The sequence below is a fragment of the Phycodurus eques genome, chromosome 12 (assembly GCF_024500275.1).
Source record: "Phycodurus eques isolate BA_2022a chromosome 12, UOR_Pequ_1.1, whole genome shotgun sequence".
Classification (NCBI taxonomy): domain Eukaryota; kingdom Metazoa; phylum Chordata; class Actinopteri; order Syngnathiformes; family Syngnathidae; genus Phycodurus; species Phycodurus eques.
Window position 1 is genome coordinate 20,442,651 of NC_084536.1, and position 17,166 is coordinate 20,459,816.

The 17,166-nt window shown below is 39.2% G+C and overlaps 1 protein-coding gene across 1 annotated transcript in view; it reads left to right on the forward strand.

Annotated features, from left to right (window-relative positions):
* ptpn4a (protein tyrosine phosphatase non-receptor type 4a) overlaps window positions 1–16,174 on the forward strand; it is a 68,170-nt gene extending 51,996 nt beyond the window's left edge. The window contains exons 13-27 of the mRNA XM_061691897.1: window positions 306–374; window positions 489–623; window positions 1,294–1,455; window positions 3,262–3,421; window positions 4,714–4,797; window positions 4,958–5,014; window positions 5,151–5,307; window positions 7,660–7,826; window positions 7,944–8,034; window positions 8,180–8,241; window positions 8,529–8,675; window positions 9,259–9,387; window positions 10,889–11,037; window positions 12,183–12,318; window positions 12,391–16,174. Coding sequence (XP_061547881.1) covers window positions 306–374; window positions 489–623; window positions 1,294–1,455; window positions 3,262–3,421; window positions 4,714–4,797; window positions 4,958–5,014; window positions 5,151–5,307; window positions 7,660–7,826; window positions 7,944–8,034; window positions 8,180–8,241; window positions 8,529–8,675; window positions 9,259–9,387; window positions 10,889–11,037; window positions 12,183–12,318; window positions 12,391–12,732 — 2,047 coding nt within the window. The 3' untranslated portion in view covers window positions 12,733–16,174. The remainder of the gene's footprint in view (window positions 1–305; window positions 375–488; window positions 624–1,293; window positions 1,456–3,261; window positions 3,422–4,713; window positions 4,798–4,957; window positions 5,015–5,150; window positions 5,308–7,659; window positions 7,827–7,943; window positions 8,035–8,179; window positions 8,242–8,528; window positions 8,676–9,258; window positions 9,388–10,888; window positions 11,038–12,182; window positions 12,319–12,390) is intronic.
* The last annotated feature ends 992 nt before the right edge of the window (window positions 16,175–17,166 follow it).

A 17,166-nucleotide genomic window follows, 5' to 3' on the forward strand; every position in this document is an offset into this window, starting at 1 on the left:
AACACTGGATTGCTCGTGGGCAGCTTGCATGCCACCTTCCCCCAGAATATCACAGCTAAATAATTCATGCTTAACCCAAAAAGAGATTCTCAACTGGCAAAATATCTTTTTTGTTGGTGTTTTGTCTGTAACGTTCCATTTTATATAGTAAGTGGTAAATTATAAAAAAATATTTTTTATGAAGACCTGTACGACTGCACTTCAGCAGGATAATTTGAATATAGACTTCAAGGCTGTCAAATCCCCCAATTTTTAAGTTTCTTATAGTTTCATGACATTGTATTGTCCATTATGGTTCCATGTAGTGGGAGAACAGAGGTACAGTCTGTACAGTACGGAAAAGAGAGAGGCATCAAGGACAGAGTGTTTGCCAGGTAATTACCCTATCTTTCCTAGTCGGGCCAATTCAAAATCCATACAGCAACTGTTATATTTTTGTCTTTAGTGCAAACGTACATGCAGCTGAGGCAATTCATTGTTCTGTGCAGATCTCCCAGCAAGCCTCTGGTCAGGAAGTTGTTGGGAGGAACTGACTGGGAGACGGTGAGCAGGAACAGCCTATCAGATGAAAGACTGGAGACACAGAGCCTGCCGACCCGCTCGCCGCCTGGGACGCCCAATCAGTGAGTCCAAAACTTACCCTATAGACACCCATAGAGGTTATTTCGTTGTGGATTTTTAATGTTTTAAAATGAATAGTCAGGTGCATCTCAAAACATTAAAATGTCATAGAAACGCTCATTTATATGAGGAGCTCAATTCAAAAAGTGACACTTGTATCGATTAATTAAACACAGAGGGAAATACTTTTCAGAATGTGAATTCCTACCTAATTTCTATATTCCAAATAATTTGTTGCTTATGTACCAGTAATATTCTAATTTATTTAAATGGTGAATTTAGGGTTTTCATTAGCTTTAAGGTATAATTGTGAAAATAAATATTAAAAACAATCTGAAATTATTCACTAAGTGTAATAAGAGTTTCCCTTTTTGAATTGAACTACAAAAAAATATATATTATAAATATTTTTATTTATTAAGATGTACCTGTAAGTTACCAATGAATTCCAGAAGCCAATGCAAAAAGTACATTACAGTTGCAAATGTTTGGGCTGTTGGCCAATGCATACACTCAGCTTTTACTTTTCCAATGCATATTCTTGTTTTATGTTCAAAGCTAGTGAAGATGCTCAATTGCAACCCATATGGCTACATTCTGTACACCTCACAATGTTAATGAATTGTTTTGGGTGAAGAAGTTAGTCTTAAGCTCTTTGTGTGTATTTGTTAGAAATTCACTGTTTACACAAGAGGGTACACGGCTACGCCCGTCATCTGTCGGCCACCTGGTTGATCATGTGATACACACGTCGCCTAGCCTGCCCGTCTTCTCCTCCAATCACAAGTCGGCCTCCTCCACGCAGGCCAACAGTATCAGCTTGGACTCCACCCCGTAAGTGTCCTACCTGTCTGAGGAAGTCAGGCCACTCATACAATTCTGCCGCCACCCCGCCCCCATAATGCACATTTCGTAACTAACTTTGGATTTTAAAGCAATGCAACAGATTTCAGTTCTGCTTCCCATCTAAGAATAGTGCCCCCTGTAATTTTGTGGTTAAATTCAACTCATCTTTTGTTAGTGCCGCTCTGTCTGACTACACTGCTGAGTTGACTTTTTTTTTTTTTTTTTGTCTGCCTGTGTCTGTGGCCTCCCCCAACAGTTTACACCCTCTCCTAGTGACACTTAGCTGAGCCCTTTGGAAAGACTAACCCTTTGTAAAAACACACATAAAGTGTGCTTACAGTTAGCGGGGAGGGCGGAGTGGGTTGAAAACATGGGCAGCATTGGAAATCGGTGGGTGTTTTTGGCATGTTTTATTGTCTTTGAACAACCTTAACTGTCTAGCCGTCTCACAGGAGCGGCACAGCTTTGGCAACATTATTGACAGTGATGAATACACCCTTTTTTGAGCTTCTGGAGTCCACTATCTACTCAGTGAACTGCTTGATTAATGGTTACAGGTTAAAAACAGCATAAACACGACAGTTACAAACTATGAATCAATCAGGTTGTGTTATAAGTTAGTAATTTTTTAATCATGCAGCTGGTAGCTTTGTTTCTATTTCTCTCTGCACAAAGCAGCAAATAATTACTGTACTGCAGATATGTTCTGCTGCCTTGAAAGCATCGTACGCATGCCTGTGTGCGCGCGCGCACACACAATGACACACACACACACACACATGCAGATACACACTAAGTAGTTGTCTCATTCATTTGTTCCAGAGCCAAAACGATGACATAATCACCTGCCTTCTCATCTTGAGACAGCTCACATTCTCTGTAGTTATTTTTCATTCTTGGCTGAAGTTTGCCCATTTATCACAATGATAATAATTAGTTTTGGTTATATATATATATATATATATATATATATATATATATATATAATATATAATATAATATATATATATAATATATATTATATATATATTTATTTATTTTTTATTTTATTTTTTTCCCACAGATGCTAAGGAAAGCCTTTAGGAAAACATCTTAAAATGGCCAAAAAAAAATTCAAAATGTCCCCATGAAAAAGGCAAGCTTCAACTTCCTTGGTGTGTCACCTGTTAATTTTCTTTAACCAAAAGAGTAAAAGGCAGAGGTTTTTCATGTGGATAAGGGTTTAACAGGTCACAATAACTCTTATACTCGGCTAACTTGGAAGGTTTGAAAATAATTTTCTTCTCTCAGGCCTGCTGTGCACTGCCCTCCTCCTGACCTTGTTTAAGCCATAAGTGTGTGTGCGTGCGTGTGCGCGTTAAAGGCACAAAGTGGCACCAGTAGCAGCAGTCAAAACAGAGACAATAATGTTTGACTGCTGCTCCCATCCCCAAGGAGGATCATCATCCCCCCCCCCCACACACACACACATGTGACGCCTGGCTTTTAGCCTTGCCATGTTGCCTTTGGAAGAGTTACCTGATGAACCTTTCATGTCTGTCATTGTCACGGTGTTGATCTTCAGGGTTTTTTCTTTCCTCTTGAAATCATATTTCATTTAAATGAATTCATTGTGACAAAGACAAAGTTAGAAGGCCTCCTTTTTCTTCTCGCTTTATCTTTTCTTGTCTCACCTTTTGTGTTTGTTTTAAAATTGTTTGCTTTACATTTTACTGAGGTAGTAGATTTTTTTATACACTGTATATACATAATAAAGTCTTGTTCTCTTTTTTTCCCCCCTCTTTCAATGCCCAGTTCTCCTGACGGGATGGAGGGCCAACCTCCGGCTCTGCCCCCCAAGCAGCTGAGCAGGAAAACCTTGAGCCAGATCATCCAGGCCCACTCACAGCAGAGCCTCCTGGACAACCACCTCAACGAGATGTACGATGTTCCTACCAACCCTGACAAGACCACGGTCAGTCATGGGACTAAATATAAAGCACATTAATTTTTGGTTGGCTCTAAATTGCCCCATAGGGGAGAATGTGCATTGTTGTCTGTACAGTATGTGCTCTGTGATCAACTGGTGAGCAGTTCATCAGCTCACCCGTCACCCTGAACAGGATAAACAATAGAAAATGAATGAATGGGGGAGGTTGTTTTGTATTGCTTAAAGGACAGAAAATGTATACTTGTCTATATCAATCCATGTTTTTTTTGTTTGATATCAGTATTATTATATGGGTCGACAGTATCAATATTAAGTACCTTTTGATATCCTTGTCAGAATCACTCAGTCATCATGAAAATGTAGCAGAATAATTAAATTCTGAGGTGAAACAGTTACATACATAAAAGTACAATGGCAAGTCTTGGAAAATGTGTTTCCTTCATTTAAACCATTTTATTTCATTGGATATACCTAATTTTGGCATGTCCCACATGCTGCTCAGCTGACTCGTGTATGTAAAATGGTTAATCATAGTTCGTCAAAATATTTTGACATGGTTTTATTGTCCACATTAGTTATTTGTAAGACAAGTCATTTTGATCGTGTATATTCCATTTTCATAATCATATTAAACATTTTGTGTGTGTCCCTGTCACTGCTGTCCACCCTGTCAATATAGATTAACCTCCCCTTTAAAAAACCCTCTGATGTTTTCAGTGAAATTACAACCAGCATTCAGTCTTTCACTTGACGCTGTAAACATTGGATAGTAGCAAAATAAATATTTACTCATATGTTTTGTAATTTTCATCATATGCTTACAGTCAGCTGCTGTCAACTTTTAAATGCCAATGCTGTCATAGTAAAATAATAACTGATGTGAAAAACTTTTAGAAAATTGAAAACCGTCATCTTGCTTACTGTATCATGTTGCATGTTGCTCATTGTACTGTATGCAAACATTAGCAAAAAAAAATATCCACTCAGTCAGTGGGCTCACATATTTTGCTATTTGTATGTACATTGTCTGTCTGCCGTTAATTTAGAAAAATGTGTTGGGTGTTTTACCAATATGCATTTCCAACAGCATAACATATACTTAATACAATTAATGTGAAGTTCATTGGGTGAAATGGGGAAGTCTCAAATGCACTTTATGGTGATATTGACTCATACTCCAGATTCTAAGAAATACGTTTATTAATCTTGAATGTTATTTGACCGGAGATGGGTCAGCGTATTAGAGACAAAATGTTCCTTTCCGTAACAATCTGAAATATTACTCATTGTAATGTGTTTTTGACTTGTTCTTTCAGCTAAACGGAGTTGTCCCTCATGATAATCTGGTCTTGATCAAGATGAGACCTGATGAACATGGACGTTTTGGGTTCAACGTTAAGGTACAAAAAAATAAATGCTAACTGGTGCTTTTTATTTGCTGTCCAATTGTTTTGTATTGGTTCATTGACTCAAATTCTGTGCATGCCTGAGTTCTATTCTTAACAAGGATTTTAGAAGTTGACAGATCTTCCCGGTGCGCGTCTGTGCGTGTGTTTCCAGGGTGGAGCTGACCAAAAGATGCCAATCATAGTGTCCAGAGTTGCTCCTGGAACATCAGTAAGTGAAAATCTACTATTATACAGTCAGGACGTTCCCATTAAGCCTTTCAGCATGGGATAAAGCTCATAAAGCTCAAAATGCATCTTCCAAAAGCTCCCGTTTGACTGTTTTAATCTCTCCGTCTCTATAACAGGCTGACCTGTGCGTACCCCGTCTGAATGAGGGCGACCAGGTCGTCTTAATTAATGGGCGGGACATCTCGGACCACACCCACGACCAGGTTGTCATGTTTATCAAGGCTAGCTGTGAGAGCCACTCTGGAGAACTCATCCTCTTGGTCAGGCCAAATGGTAAGATGTAAGATAAGACTTGATTGATCCCACAGCAGGGAAATTAACTGGTTACAGCAGCAAAAGACAGTCAAGAAGATTTAAAAGGGATACAAAATAATGAAAAAGAAGTGTTATCAAACAAACCAGAGGAGAGAAAACAACATTTACAAAATGTCTCTAGCATAAAGTGAAAACAGCAACATTGTGTTACACAGAGCTATACTGTATTGCACCTTGTCTTTTATTACAGCGAAAATATTGGGCAAGTGATATTGAAATTGTGTTTTGTTTGTTGTTGTGTTCTCATTTTGTGTGCGCTATATGGTTACATAGTGCAATTGAATATGTGATCAGCGTCATCTATCCATTAGGTTTTTTGTCGCGCTTGTTCTCAATTAGGGTTACAGGTAAGCTGAAGCCAATCCCAACTGACTGTAGGCAAGAGGCAGGGTACACCCGGAACTGGTTTGCCAGTCTATCGCAGGGCACATATGTAGATACAAACAACCATTTACAATACATTCACACCTTTGAAGTCTTCAGTTATGTTTGGAATGTGGGACTGAACCCGAGTACCAGAAGCAAACCCACGCAAGCACGGGAAGAAAAAACAAACGCCACACATGCAGGAGGGCCTCAGATGAGATTCCATCCCAGAACCCTTTTGATTGTGAGGCAGACGTGTCCTGCCCGTTATTAGCATCATCTACCTTGAAATTCTCTGTTTTATTTGTGTCATGTTTTTTTCCCCCCAGTTTTTCAAGTAATTAGTTTCTAACAAGTGAATCACATGGCATTGAACAGTCTTCTGCATGAATATTAATTAGCTTATATATTTACCTCGGCCAAGGAAAATGAAATGAAAATGAATGAAAATGAAAACAACCGTGCCAAATGTCATTCAAGCTCATCCACAAGGAAGTGGGCTTTGGAACTGGAAGTTTGTCTCAAACTAAATTTCAGCTCGTTGCTGGAGAGATGCTAGTCAGCGTCCTGATTACTATCAAGGTGCCCTTGAGCAAGAAAGCCCCCAACCTCAAGCTTGTGTGTATGCGCGCGAAAATAATTTACAGAAGAGTGTAAAGTCGTATTGTCTATTACATATATTTGTCTAAACAGATCCTTCTCTCACTATTCTGTTATTTAGCAAATAATAGAAATGACTTTGGTAATTCTTATTGACCTAAAACAGGAAAGGTTTAATCTGATTATGAAATCAGGAAAGAGGGAAAAAAAACAAAAAAACAAAAAACAGTCTTTTTATAGTCGTACAACTGTACATTGAAGGGCCGTTCGTTAGACATGTAAACTGAATTATCAGGACATGCATGACTTATGATGGTAGACTCAAATATAAACTGACTCCAACAAATTTAGTTTGAATGCAGTAGTATTGGTTTGAAGTTTAGTTGAATTTCAAACTTGATGCAAGGCTTCCCTTGCTAAATGCAGAACAAGAGGTGAAATGTGTCAATGGCAGTGAACACTTACTCATCTGGTCTTTGGGTTTGAATGTCTGTTTAATAGATGGTCTTCGTATATGTGTCAGTTATATGTGTTCACCTTTTCAAAAGCAAACGTTTCCCTTAACCAGCTTCAGGGAGTGTTTGAAGATGATGAATCATTGGAATTCTTGGCGTTAAGTGGGTCAAAAAGGGGATGCACATCTTGTCATACATCAAAACAGATACATATCATTTAAATGTGTTAAAGATCTGTTAGCTCCCATTTTGTGTTGCTGTGCTTTTAAATATTGTCATCACCTTGATGACGACAGTATCTTGCCTCTGTCAATGTACTGTATGTGCAGTTGTGGTCAGCTGTTTACACACACTCATCTTCATTAATTTTTGGGCGTTTATTTTAAACAGTTTATTTCCACGGTGGACTGAATTATACAACGTACATCTGCAAAGAATTGGGTGCACAAGTTGGAATTTTGTGGGGATTTTCTCCAATCATGAGTATCAAAATTGTACATATAGTATGTACATACATTTACCTAAATATTTTAGTTAGTGGCGCTCATAAGGGACTGCAGGTAGTTTGTCTTTGTCGGAATGACAAACTTTTTTTAAGACAGCACTCATTGAGCTGAACAATGGTTAACTCCATGGAATTTGATGAAGGTTTTAGAAGGACAGTTGTAGATTTAGTAAAGTAAATACATAAAGTAAATACAAGTAAGTAAATACATGAAGGTAAATGTTGTATAGCCCTTCCACCCTGGAAAGAAAGGGTTCAAAAAAGTTAATAAAAGCCACAAATTAATTTCATTCATGCTCATGATGAGTGTGTGTTAAGTTCTGTTCACACCTGTAGTATTGAGGGAATTGATGGATGTAAACAATTCTTCCTTTTCCCGTCCAGCCATCTATGACGTGGTGGAGGAGAAGGTGGACTCTGAACCAGATTTTCAGTACATCCCAGAGAAGTCCCCTCAGGACCCCACCCAGCTAGACCAGCATGCTTTGAGGGACTCTATGGTTGCCCTGAAGGACGGTCTTAGCAGCGGGGCCATACTGGCCCAGTTTGACGTGAGTTGTGTGTGTGCGTTTGTGTGTGTATATATAATATTGTATATTTGTCAACCTTTTCACTTTTGTAGATGTATTATCACTCAAGTGACCTCAATTTGCTGCTTTTTCTTGTAGCAACTGTACAGGAAGAGGCCAGGGATGACCATGCTGTGTGCCAAATTACCTCAGAACGTTTCCAAAAATCGCTACAGAGACATCTCTCCCTGTACGTGATTACCATACAACATTTAGAACTAAGGAATAAACTATACTGTATATTGTATTATGCATAACACCCTTACTGTCATCATTCACTCTACTTTTCTGTTGGTTTTGCTCCTTTCTTTGTCTTGTCCTATCTCCTCCTGAAGATGATGCTACGCGGGTCATTCTGAAAAGCACAGATGACTACGTCAATGCAAATTACATCAATGTGAGTTTTGCTTTTCCTTTAGTTTGCAGTAATTCCCATTTGTTCTGTTTAAAGTGTAATTGGATACAGTCAAAAGTTCAATATGTACTATAGTTTTCTCCAATTGTCTTTTTTTTTTAAGCACCATACTTATCAAAACAAAACATCCATCAAAGCATGATCTTACAAAGCTTATTTGATCAGTGTTACTATAGCTCTCTGCATGCTGAAAACACATAAATCCCAGATAAAAGTTGAAGTAAAAGCTGTTTTGTAAATGCCCTGTATCACAATCCCTGTGTGTGCAGATGGAGATTCCTGCCTCCAGTCTTATAAACCGCTACATAGCTTGCCAAGGTCCTTTGCCCAACACCTGCCCAGACTTCTGGCAAATGACTTGGGAGCAAGGTTCGTCTATGGTGGTCATGCTCACAACGCAAGTCGAGAGGGGACGGGTATGTCAAGAATTTACATTGGAAATCAGCATTCATCCTTTTTAGTTCTTTCCTTTCTTGATAGTATATGAATCACAGTTGTGGATCCTGAGTGTCCTGTCCTACTAGGGTACAACCTTCCCTATACGAAAACTTGGAATTTTACACTTTCAGCCCTTAGGACACAACTTCAGTTATCAGAAATTCAAATAGAAGCCGTCAAGTGTTGGCCTATTTAAGTCAGGACCCCTCTCTAACTGGTTGTTATTCAACATACAGTATGTCGATTATGAAATGAGGAAAATGTCTTCATTTTGAAGAAGTTTAAAAATAATGTATTTATGTGCAGTATGTCTCTTACTGTAATTGAGAATAGATAGAGATTTACATTTAGATGATCTTTGTCTTTTTATGATTAAAAATGGAATATGTTGTATTAGTTTGACCATAAGCCTTATGTAACTATCACATTCATTAACATAATTAGATCACACATATTGTTTAAGTTTCCAACTGTGTATTACTCAAGAGCTGAAGAATTGGATAATCCAAGACAAAGTAGCTCCTTTGTGACTATTTACAAAGACCTTCTTGTTGGTTATAGGTGAAGTGCCACCAGTACTGGCCCAATCCAGACAACAGCGCTCCCTATGGAGACTTCACTGTTACCTGCCACAATGAGGAGGGCAATTCAGCCTTCCTGGTCCGGGAAATGACGCTCATGCACTTAGAGGTGAGCGAGATGTAGAGATGAAACCCTTTGAAAAATGTCATGTTAGCGACCAAAATGTTATCAGTAGTCCCCCTGAAACTGCTAAAGGTTGGGCTCAGATTCTCCCTCTAAATGCAGATTTGTTATTCCTTGACAGTAATGGATGAATTCCGAATTCTGAAATAAAGAGATGACGTAGTCCAACTAATGAAAAATCTAATTTGAAAACTATCTATTGAACTGGAAAGAACAAGAGTCCAGTTGCCTTGATTCAACCTTTTAAAATGAAATTACATGCATGCAAGGACCCCAACCAAAATTTCACAATGACTTTTTTCAAATTCATTTTGAATTATTTTTCCATGTGCAGTATTATCAAACAAAATACACCTACACTTCCCCTCTACTGCGTCTCAAGGAATATCGTTGTCATCCGGTCTGCCTTCCACAATGTTTCGTAGCACTGCAGCATATTGTCACTGTCAAGTTGAAAACCCTGCTATGTCCAGATGGAATCAATTTTTATATTTTTTCACAAATCTATAGTATTAGTCAGTCCCCACGTGGGTCTGTTATTTTTACAAATTTTTCATTAATCTAATGTGTTGAAAATGGCTTGCTCTCTTTGACGATGCAAAGGCTCATTAAACATGATGTTTCTTTGGTTTCTGAAAATTGACAGTTTTTGAGATGCAAGGATTTTGCCAGCAATATGCATCGTCATTGTTCTCCATTTTACATGAGCGATGGGGGAAGCTTAGAGACATAAAGGGTGTCTGCCATTTACTACTGACATATCAGTTTTCGAGGTTATGAACGAAGCAGAATGAACGAGTGGCATAAGAATATGTCGTCACGTGGCACATGATGGCACGCTTCGTTACAGCCGTACTTACTGCTTTTAATTTTATTGTTTTACATTTATGGCTCATAACTGTTTTCCATAGAAATATTTACTGTATTTATGACTTTATTTTTGCGCTAGCGTAGGTTAGTGATAGACTACTGCGTTCCGATTTCCATGCAAATTCGGATTAAGTTGTCGCCTTTAGAACGGAACTCAGGCCTAAACCGAGGACTTTCTGTACTAATCTCTGGGATGCTAAATATGGCAGTACAGGTCATTCAAATCTGAAACAGTAATAATAAAACGTTGGAAATGTTATCCTGGTTTATCGGTGAACCATTTCATCCGAAGCAGGATGTCGGATAAATGTGTAGGCACCCAATACAGCCCAATTAAAGACAGTAGAGGATGACAAACAGCAGGGGAGATTAGAGAGGATACATAGCGCGAGAGCGGGCGGCGTTTCGGGAAGAATGAGCAGCCGAGAGTCCAGAGGAGGTGTGTTGCCATAGTGAGCGGTGTGGGCTGTTCTTTTTCTGGCTCCCTTTGCTCCCGCATGTGGACCACGTATTGAACTCTGGTTACTATGACAACCCAACTGAGAAGATAAGTTTTAGACAATGAGTGAAAAACCGTGTATCCTAAAGTCGTATTCGTTGTGATTTACCTTTTCAGAGTGAGCAGCAGAGAGAGCTGACCCAGATCCAGTACCTGGCATGGCCTGACCACGGTGTCCCTGACGACTCCACTGACTTCTTGGACTTTGTGGCTTTGGTTCGGAGTAAAAGGACCGAGCAGGACCAGCCAATGGTGGTACACTGCAGGTATGATCGTTACAATATGGAAAACAAGTGCAAGTGACACAAGATCTGTTGTTTTTCCCCCCTTATCTCAAGCACAAATTGGCACCGAAACACCGGCTGCAGCTTTTTGTATAGCGAAGATTTGAGATGAAGGCCTAACCAATAACAAATAGTAAAATTACTCATCTGCAGTAACTTTTGTCAACGTGTTTAATCAGAGCAAAATTTCCATCTTAACACAGCCATGACGTATCAAAGACATGGGACGGTCTGCGTCGGTTTTCTCTGGCTGGATTTACACTGCATGTTTCAGGTGACAATTCGGCTATGTGCCAATGAGAGTTCATGCAAACTCCACACAGCCGAGGCCAGATTTAAACCCGGGTCCTCAGAACTGTGAGGCAGATGTGCTAACCAGTCGTCCAACGTGTCGCTAGACCATTAAATATGCTACATTCAAAGTGTGCCCATCATTAAATAAGATAAATGCAAAGCTAAGCAAAGCTATAAGATGGACAATTCCCAAAAAAAAGAAAACTGCAAAATTCTGATTTGCCCAAACTGGTGACAAATAAAACTTCACAAACTACAGGCCTGTCTCTCTTCTGCCCCAATTCTCCTAAACTATGGAAAACCTCTTAAATAACAGATTAGATACATTGATTGAAAAACAAATTACTTTCCAAGTCAGTATGGATTCAGAACAAACCGTTCAACTGAACTAGCTTTAACAGAACTCCTCAAAGGAATCACTGACTCCATAGACAATAGACTTGCAGCGGGGCTGTTTATTGATCTCCACAAAGGATTCAATACCATAACTCACGATAGATTGGTCAGTAAATTGGAACACTATGGCATTAGACGTGTAACCTTGAATTGGCTCAGAAGTTATTTAACAAAAGGGCAGCAGTTTGTGAAGCTAGGTGAGTTTAACTTGAAACGCTTAAACGTGTGTGGTGTCCCCCAGGGGTCAGTGTTGGGCACAAAATTGGTCATCCTGTATATTAATGATTTATGTAATGTGCCCCAATTATTGTGTGTCCCTAACTGTGACTGTTATTGCAGTAAATCAGAATTGGGCACTTGGACCTATAGTTTAAATCCAGATTCTGTTTCACGTGTTACTTTTAACATGAATCCCTCGTCCGCCTGCTTTCTCTCAGTGCTGGGATTGGTCGGACAGGTGTTCTGATCACCATGGAAACAGCGTTGTGTCTCATGGAGTGCGGCCAGCCAGTGTACCCTCTGGAAATCGTCCGGACCATGAGAGACCAGAGAGCCATGATGATCCAGACACCCGTATGTCGAGCCATCTGTCTGTCAGTCTTACTTCTCCAACTGACTGTAACTCATCTGTCTAATCTCCAACAGAGTCAGTATCGGTTTGTGTGTGAGGCCATCCTGAAAGTCTACGAGGAGGGCCTGGTTCGCCCGCTGACCCCTGCCGTCTACCATCTCCGAGAGAAGGCGGACAGTGACCAGGATGAGGAGGAGAACATAGAGGAGAGAGATGAAAAAGCGGAGGTAGGGGAGGAGAAGGCGGCTGTGGTGGAGCTGCTGGAAGGAGATCTGGATGACGAGGATGACGATGACGAAGAGGTGGAGGTGCTCGACGTGGGGGAGGTGACGGAGGATGAAGTGGAGGAACCCAGCGTCGCCAGCGCCACCAGCGAGACCAGCGTGAACCCTGAACCCGATCCTGAAGACCCGTAACACTTTTTAAGGGGAAGCAGGAACAGGAGGAGAGAACAAACGCACTGTTGCACTTTATGATAACAAAAATGGAAAGAACAAATAGACAACAGACAAGAAAACCCATGGACAGGTTCCAATTAAAGAAGCAATCCCACCATGTTGATTCAGTACCATTAGAGGCTGTTGTGTGTTCAGGGGACACACAATGGATATCGAGTTGCTTTTGTGCCATAAGTACCAAGGGGCTGGGGCTGTCCCATGGATGGTAAGCTTTCCCACCTCCCCCCATTTCTCGTCACCCTTGTGGGCGAGTCTGCCAGACAGACCTGCCTTTTTTCTTTTTTTTTTTAAATGTCCTTTTAGCTGATACAGAGACAAACCTTTATCTTTTGTCCCTCCCGAAAGAGTATTTATTGTTTTAGTTTGTGTCAAACCCTCTCCACTGAACAAAATGAGTTGTATGTTTGTACCAGTCTAGAACGTCATGCTTTACCAGTCCACTTTTAAGTAGTAAAGTAGTCTTGAGTACTCTTAACTGCTTCATTAATTCTTTTGCTTTGTGAGGATGGAAAAAAGACGCAATTTAATTTATTGTTTTGATCTTTCTCGGCTTTCTCATTTCAGACTGACAGATGGACATTTAGTCAAATTTAGCGTGGTGACTTTGGTTCATTGCTTTGCTTTTTTTCTTTTTTCAGCTGGCAGACATATGGTGTAGTGAAGAACAAAACAGGTTTACAATTTTCACGGCGTGTTAAGTGGGCACCCCTTTTTTCAAATTTGTGTGCATGAATCACTTGAAATCAATGCACATTAAATGGGCCCTCACACCCCTTTTTTCACTGCTCAAATGATCTTTAAACTTTGATGACATAAGCCACCCTCATTGATTGCCATAGGAAATTGTTTTCATAGGCATAGAATTTTTTTTTTTTGTGTAGTAGTAGTAGTACTGTCGGGGCTCATTTGGTCAAATTTCCTAGGAGGAGTCCGAGGCATGGAGTTCGCCCAAAATGGCTGCTTTAAATGCAAATGGCTGACTTCCTGTTCAATTTTGGGTCCTTGAGATGTTTTTGTGCACCCTGTCATGATGGACGTGTTCACCCAATTTTGTGTCGGGGGGCCTATGAGTTTTTTATGGGGTGGGGGGTTTCACCCTAAAATATGTGGATATTTCCCAGGAGACGCACACAAACAGAGCAAGTCCCCTCATTCCCACTGAGTGGAACCATTTGGTGAGTCCATACAGATATGAAGCCTGAAAAAAAATAAAAATAAATAACGCGTCACACGATTGGGGGGGGGGGGGAAACTGAAAATCCTCATGTTTTCACTCCCTTGGATTTTTCTGATTGGAAACATGCGCGGCACTTTTTTAGTCTTATTTGAGGATATGTAGTGGTTCACCATCATTTCAAGGTACTTGTTTTTAAAGCTAAGTGATGGCAGTTGAGTGTTCACCGGCCCAAGTGATCAAGTCCAACATGGACTTTTAATTTATTTAACGTCATGTTGTTATTGACTTTTGTTATTGATTGACATGATTTACCATTGTTTGTGTGTAATGTTTCATCGCGTTCTTTGACGACTGGATGAGTTTCATTTGGAAGTTTCCGTTTTTTCAGTCCTTCTTTACAGTTGCATCTCAATACATTTGAATTTGTGGAAACCTTAATTTGTTTTAGTAGTTAAATTGAAAAAGTCATACTTGTATAATATAGATTCACTACACACTGAAATAGTTAATGTTTTTGTTTTTTATAATTGTGATGCTTATATATATATATATATATATATATATATATATATATATATATATATATATAGCTAATTTGCAAGTAATTGACACCCACCCTATAAATGCCACAAGATGGCATCAAAGCACTACCTTTGTCTTGTTAAACCTCCACAACTCACTTCAACATAGTTCCTTGGCACCAAGATGCCACGAGATGGCAGCAAAGCAATACTTTAATTGCTTTCACATGAGCAAAAAGCGAAGAATACTGTATGTGGCTTTTTCAGTGAATGACGGAAGATAGGTTTCCCCAAAAAATTTGGAAATGCCGAGCCGCAAATATGCAGGACTTCAGTGTAGAAATTGGAATATTACATTGGAAACAATCAATTAGATTTTTACCATAGAAATTACTTTAGAATTGGCCTTCTGAAAAGTACTTACCTTTGTGTTCCTATTTTAATGAATCTATATATGTTATATCAACTTAACTTTTTTAATTGACCTACTGAAATAAATGACCTTTTCCACCACTCGAAGTCATTGAGATGTACTTGTATCACCTTCCTCCTAGTTAACGTTTGAATATTTGGAGCTGTCTGTTCTAAGCCTGCTTGTCTCTTAACTGGAATGAAACATGTTGCCATAAAAAAAAAAAAAAACACTGACATGATTATTTTTATTAGTCTGTTCTGAGCAACCGGCCCAGTTTTCAAAGCGTGCTAATCTCAACCTTTTATCCCGAGTCATACTGATACTTTGTCCCCTATCAAGAAGTTTTGTTCTCATCCAAGACTGATCTGGCTCCCACAACACATCTCGTCTATCCTTCTCATGCTTTATATTGTGGTCTGTTGGAACAGTGGAACCGTACGTTTGTTTTTTCGGCAGTACATCCTCGAGCTTCTTTTTAAAAGAACAACACTAGCCGAGTTGGTCATTTTAAAAATTTTATTTAGTTTAAAACCAACACTTTTTAAGAGCGGCATCTCCAAGACATATAAGACCAAAACTTTTTCCGGTATGCCATTTTACCAAGAAAATAAAACCACACGTCCCTAAAGATAGCATGTGTACACCTGCACCAAACATCCACCAAGCAGCTGTATAATTAAAACGATTTGTAAATGACCCATATTTGGTGCGTTTAGGGTACTGATCTAAGGTAGTTTTAGAGGAGTTCCAGAATGCGAAGGGTCTGCTTTAGCTGTATTTTTTTTTTTTTGCAAAGATGAAACCTGTTGTAGATGGCTGGGAGAACGATAGCACTTTGTAGAATGCTGAGTGCCAAGTAGTGCTACTGAAAAGAAAAAAAAAAAAGTTCCTTATTCGTGTTTAGGATTTATTTTCATTTGTTTTAAAAGTAAGACACGAATGGGGGGAGAACTTCGAACTACACAGTGCCACTTGTTAATTTTGTGTAAATAATGCTAGACCGTGTAAATACGATGTTGTATATTAAAAAAAAAAATCTTTAAAATAAAAGGGAAAATCAATTGTGAGCAGAAGTATTTTGTTGTTTTCCTCTGGATGATTCAAATGTTACACAACTGATGTGTATTTCAAGACGTCTTGATTTGACTTGACACAATCTACACCGGCGAGTATATATGCTAAAACCCCAAGACGATGTTTTTCCTCATATTTTAAATGAAGCTTTTTGTGTGTCGTACAAATGTCTTGTTTCTTTCTGACTGGGATCCTGGTTTTACTGGTGCTTTGGGCGTGTCTATAAGCTTGATTGTGAACAATTAAAGCTTGTCTGTCAAAGCATGAAAATGTCGCTTCAGATCACCTTGCTTTTACTCACTGCAAAAGTGAGGTCAAGAGAAGAGATTGGTCCTTCGAAAGAGCACTTTCTAATTTGATAGCCATAGCTTATTTCATATCGACGTACAGTGCATATAAAAAGACCAAGATAAAACAAAAACATTTTCCAGCGTTATGATGTACAAGCCTGTACAACTTGATAGAGAAGGGAAGTAAAAACACAACTTGGATTTCACAAGTTTAAACACCCTCTAATAACTGTTGGTGTGGCTGTTCAAACTTAACCAATCACATTCAAACTCATGTTAAATGGGAGTCAGCGCACACTTGCCACAATTTAAAATGCCTCTGATGAACCCCACATAAAGTTCAGATGTTCTAGTGGACTTTTCCTGACTTTTTTTTTTTTTTTTTTTTGCCTTTTAGCAGAAACCTGAAGGTTTTGTGCTAACATGGACTTCTAATTGAAACTGTTCATAATTCCTTCCACTTTGACTAGCTGTTCCAGCTGAAGAAAAATAACCAAAACACCTGATGCTGCCACCACCATGCTTCACTGTAGGTTTGTTTGGTCATCAGCAGTGTTGTGTTTCGGCCAATTATATCTTTTGGAATTATGGAGAAAAATTTGAACCTTGGTTTTATCGGCCCATACATTTTTCAGCATGCATTTAGGAGATTTCAAATGGTTTTTTTTCTTTCCTTAGATAAGGTTTATGTCTTGCCACCGTACCACATTTCTCAAACTTATGAGCCAGTACTTGCCACAAATTCTCCTTCAATGTTGCTGTCGGCCTCTTGGGAGCCTCCATTGACCAGCTTTTTGGAGGGACATCCACTTCTTGAGAATCTCACTCATTTTTACAATTTGAAAAAAAAAATTACAAAAATTTTGGACCAACCCGAAAAGGCTAAGTGTTGGTTGATCCCACCTTATTGAAGAA